We start from the raw sequence: 4124 nt of genomic DNA on the forward strand, positions 1-4124 counted from the left end.
AATATGTGTGTACACACACACACACACACACACACATATACATACCATGTCTGTTGATGGACATTTAGGTGAAAATTGGAAAATATTTTGATGTGAATGAAAATGAAAATATATCAACATTTTAAGGGATGCATGCTTAGAGGAAATTTAAATATGTGTACACACACACACACACACACACACACACATATACATACCATGTCTGTTGATGGACATTTAGGTTGCTTCCATGTCTTGGCAATTGTAAATAATGCTGCTATGAACATTGGGGTCCATGTATCTTTTTGAGTTAGTGGGTTTTTTTTCTTTTCTTTGGTAATATCTGTTGTTTTATTTGCAACCCACTTACTTTGTCCATGTGTCAGACCTGTGGCTTACTTTACAGTCATTGTTTCTCACCTAAACTATATATCTCTTTCTTTATTAAAAAAGTCACTAGATAAGTTTACTTTCTATGTAGTACTTTAAACATTTTGTTATTTCTAGTATTTCCTTATGATGAAAATATAGTGATGGATAGCTTTATTTGTAAGAATGCCTTTACATCTCTATCTAAAAACTTCCTTAGGATATATTCCTTGTAGTAGAATTAATGGGGGCCCACAGCTGTGGATGATTCGATTTCACAGTCAGACTCACCAGACACCAATAGGCTTTAATCTAAGACTATCTTCATTTTGCTTTATAGAAGGGTACAGGGCAGGAGACACAGCAGGTACAGATCTTCATTACATTGGCAGAACCATATAGTGCTCGAATATATGGTTTCCTTTGTCCCTTCACCCACAAAAGGTGTGTTTGGCTGCTTTAGAGGAGGGCCAGAGGCTGCAGAGAAGCTGCTGTTTTCGTGTCCCACCCATCATTTACACTGGTTTTGTCATGTAGACCCAAGGCCATCACACCAGCTTGAGGCTCCTCCAGTCTGGGGGCAGTCCCACACAGCAAGTGAAGCAGAGACAGCATCCCACGTTTAGCTTAAGTGTGTAGTTTTTAAGGAAATGGCACTGGGTGAAGGAGATGGAGGATGTCTCCAGATAAGCCTGCAAGTCTGACCTGAGGTTAATTTTCACTCACAACTGTTATGACTTTATCTGAACAATCATACTGCATCTGTCAAGGGTGTTCTAAGGAGTATATATACATATACATAGATAAATATATATATGTATCTCTATATATATTTTAATAAGAAGCTCAAATTTTCTTTCAGTGTCCTCTAGGACAAAAATTTCTATCTGAATCTTTCTTTTTTGGATTCTTTCAACAGTGTCCATAGGGTGTACTTCTTCTACATTCTGGGCTGTTGTTCCACTGACTCTACTTGGTCAAGGCCGCCTCTTGCATTCTGATGAAGTGTCTCTGGGAACTGGCTGTCCTGTCACCAGATAACTGAGAAGGGGTATGAGTTTAATTATTTTGTCATTGAGTGTGGGATTCAGAAAGAGGTAAGAGCTGTGACCATTTCAAAATAACAAACTACCCGCCCCCCCATCTTACCTTGCAGCGGCTGCTGTGCTTAGCTGGTGCAGGATGGGTTGAGTCAAGGTCAAAGCCAAGGGTGAAGAACCTGCTCATTTTTATGACACTTGAATTTGATACTTTTAGAATCAAAAGACCAATGGGACCCAGGAATTGGCCTTGAAGAGCTCATGGCCCATTGGGGAGAATACATTGCCATATATTTTATTATGACTTTTCAACCACTCATACATCTTTGGTCCTTAGATCTCCTAAAGTCTAGAAACACCGAAAAGAAGGTATCATTCCCAGTTTTCATATTAAGTAACTGAGGCTAAAAAGGCTAACAATTTACCCCAAGTCATGCAGCTGTCCAACAGAGGAAGGACTGAAGCTTAGATACTGGTGAATTGAGATTTACATCCTTCTTTGGAAGAAGGAGGCAATGGAAAATTGTGGATTGCGATGTATGTCAGAGATAGAAAGCACTAGGGGGATTCAAAAGGAAAGATCTGAGAATGTTTGATGAGAGGTGAATTTGCTAGTACTTTGATAATTTTTACATCTCTGTCCGTGAATGAGTTTGGTCTATAATTGCCCTTTCAAATATACTCGTTGGAGTTATTGGCTAAGATTGTAATTTTTTGATCCTTGGTGGCAAAACCTCCTCTATTTTTCATTTTTCTTTGTGGTTATATAGCTAGAGTGAAGTCAAGTCTAGGTAACTTGTCTAAGGTAATAGAACTAGGGAGCAGGAGAGCTGGAATGAACCTGGATTTTCTGACAGGAACTTTCAGGCAATTCAACATTGACCTTTGGTGGAGGAAGAAAAAGTGGACTTTGCACTTAACATGCAGTGGTTTTACAACATGAACTAAAAAAATATGTATGTAGAGAAACATTATATGGAGAATAACTCAACTATCTGTTGAGAGGTGTGTGGATTGTGAGTGATATAAACAATTCCAGTTTCCTTCAGTTTACTACTTTACATCCACAAAACTTGCTAATTCAACTTCTTTTTTGAAGTACACATATTTCTAATTTCTTTTGCCTTCATGTACCTTTCTCATATTTCAAAGCATGACTTATTATGGGCATAAGGGAAAAAACAACAAAGGCTAAAAGATCGATAACATGGCTTTACAAAGTTTATACAATTAAATAAGAGATACTAAGAGCGATGCACAGAGATCAACTACAATGTTATTACAGGGGCAAAAAGCTATGAAATGAAACAATCCATCAGAGCTACAGATTTCTTTAAAGGTTATTTTCTCAGGGCATGAAAACCATTTTTAAAGTTTTCAGTATTACTAGACCCTTTGAAATTATATTTTCAAGGATAGATTTGTATGTGTGGAACAATTTGGTTTACGGTTTTGAAAATTCTCAAGTTCCAGGACTGAGTGGAGGGGTGGGGGAGGGGGATTTTGGTTGAACACCTTACCAAGTCAGATTCTTTGAACAAGTTTTATGGTACAAAGGATCTCCTCCTTGGTGGCTTCATTTCTTTCGTAGGTTTACTTTTATTTATTATGAAGATTTTCCATCAAAGGGTAGCATCTAGAATTCCATTAGTTAGCATTTAAAAAAAAAGCAGGGCTTTATCACTCGGTTTAACTACCCGTCATGGAGTAGGGAAGAATAGTTTATTTAAAAAATTTTAAAGTGTACAATATAGTGGTTTTAGCATATTTACAAAGATGTGCAATCATCATCACTCTGTAATTCCAGAATATTTTAATCACCCCCAAAATGCACCTCATATCCATTAGCAGTCACTCCACAGTCTGCTTTCCTCCAGCTCCTGGAAACCACTAATCTAATTTCTCTTTCTATAAATTAGCATATTCTCGACATTGCATATAAGTGGAATCATGTAATGTGTAGCCTTCTGTGACTGAATTCTTTCACTTAGCATGTTTTCAAAGTTTATCCATATTGTAGTATATATCAATACTTAATTCCTTTTCATTGCTGAATAATAGTTCATTGTATGTATATACCACACTTGGGTTGTTTCCACTTTCTGGCTATTATGAATAGTGCTGCTATGCACATTTGTGCACAAGTTTTGAATTATCTTGGGTAAATATGTAGAAGTTAAATTGTGGGGTCACGTGGTAACACTAAATTTTTGAGGAACTGCCAGACTTTCCCAAAGTGGCTGTCGCATTTTACATGCAGTGTATGAGGGTCCAATTTTTCCACATCCTTGCCAATACTTGCTATTTTCTGTCTTTTGGATTCTGGTAACCTTAGGGGGTGTGAAATGGTATTATTGTAGTTTTGATTTGCATTTCCCTGGTGACTAATGATATTACGTATCTTTTAATGTACTTATTGGATGAATTTCTTTTAAAAAATTTTTCTTGAGGTATAATTGACATATTACATTAGTTTCAGGTGTACAACATAATGATTCAATATTTATATATATATTACAAAATGATCACCGTGATAAATCTAGTTAATATGCATCAATCACCACACGTAGCTTCAAATTTTCTTTTTTTTTTTTTTTTTTTTTTTGTGGTACGCGGGCCTCTCACTGTGTGGTCTCTCCCGTTGTGGAGCACAGGCTCTGGACGCGCAGGCCCAGCGGCCATGGCTCACGGGACCAGCCGCTCCGCGGCATGTGGGATCCTCCCAGACCGGGGCAC

General features: G+C 37.5%; 1 protein-coding gene across 1 annotated transcript in view; it reads left to right on the plus strand.

Moving 5' to 3' along the window:
* The window catches only part of OOSP3 (oocyte secreted protein family member 3), a 22053-nt gene that overhangs the window by 9717 nt on the left and 8212 nt on the right, over positions 1-4124 (plus strand). Inside the window, 2 exon segments of the mRNA XM_055091379.1 lie at positions 1268-1381; positions 1384-1445. Coding sequence (XP_054947354.1) covers positions 1268-1381; positions 1384-1445 — 176 coding nt within the window.

The sequence above is a fragment of the Physeter macrocephalus genome, chromosome 16 (genome assembly GCF_002837175.3).
Source record: "Physeter macrocephalus isolate SW-GA chromosome 16, ASM283717v5, whole genome shotgun sequence".
NCBI classification, from domain to species: Eukaryota; Metazoa; Chordata; class Mammalia; order Artiodactyla; family Physeteridae; genus Physeter; species Physeter macrocephalus.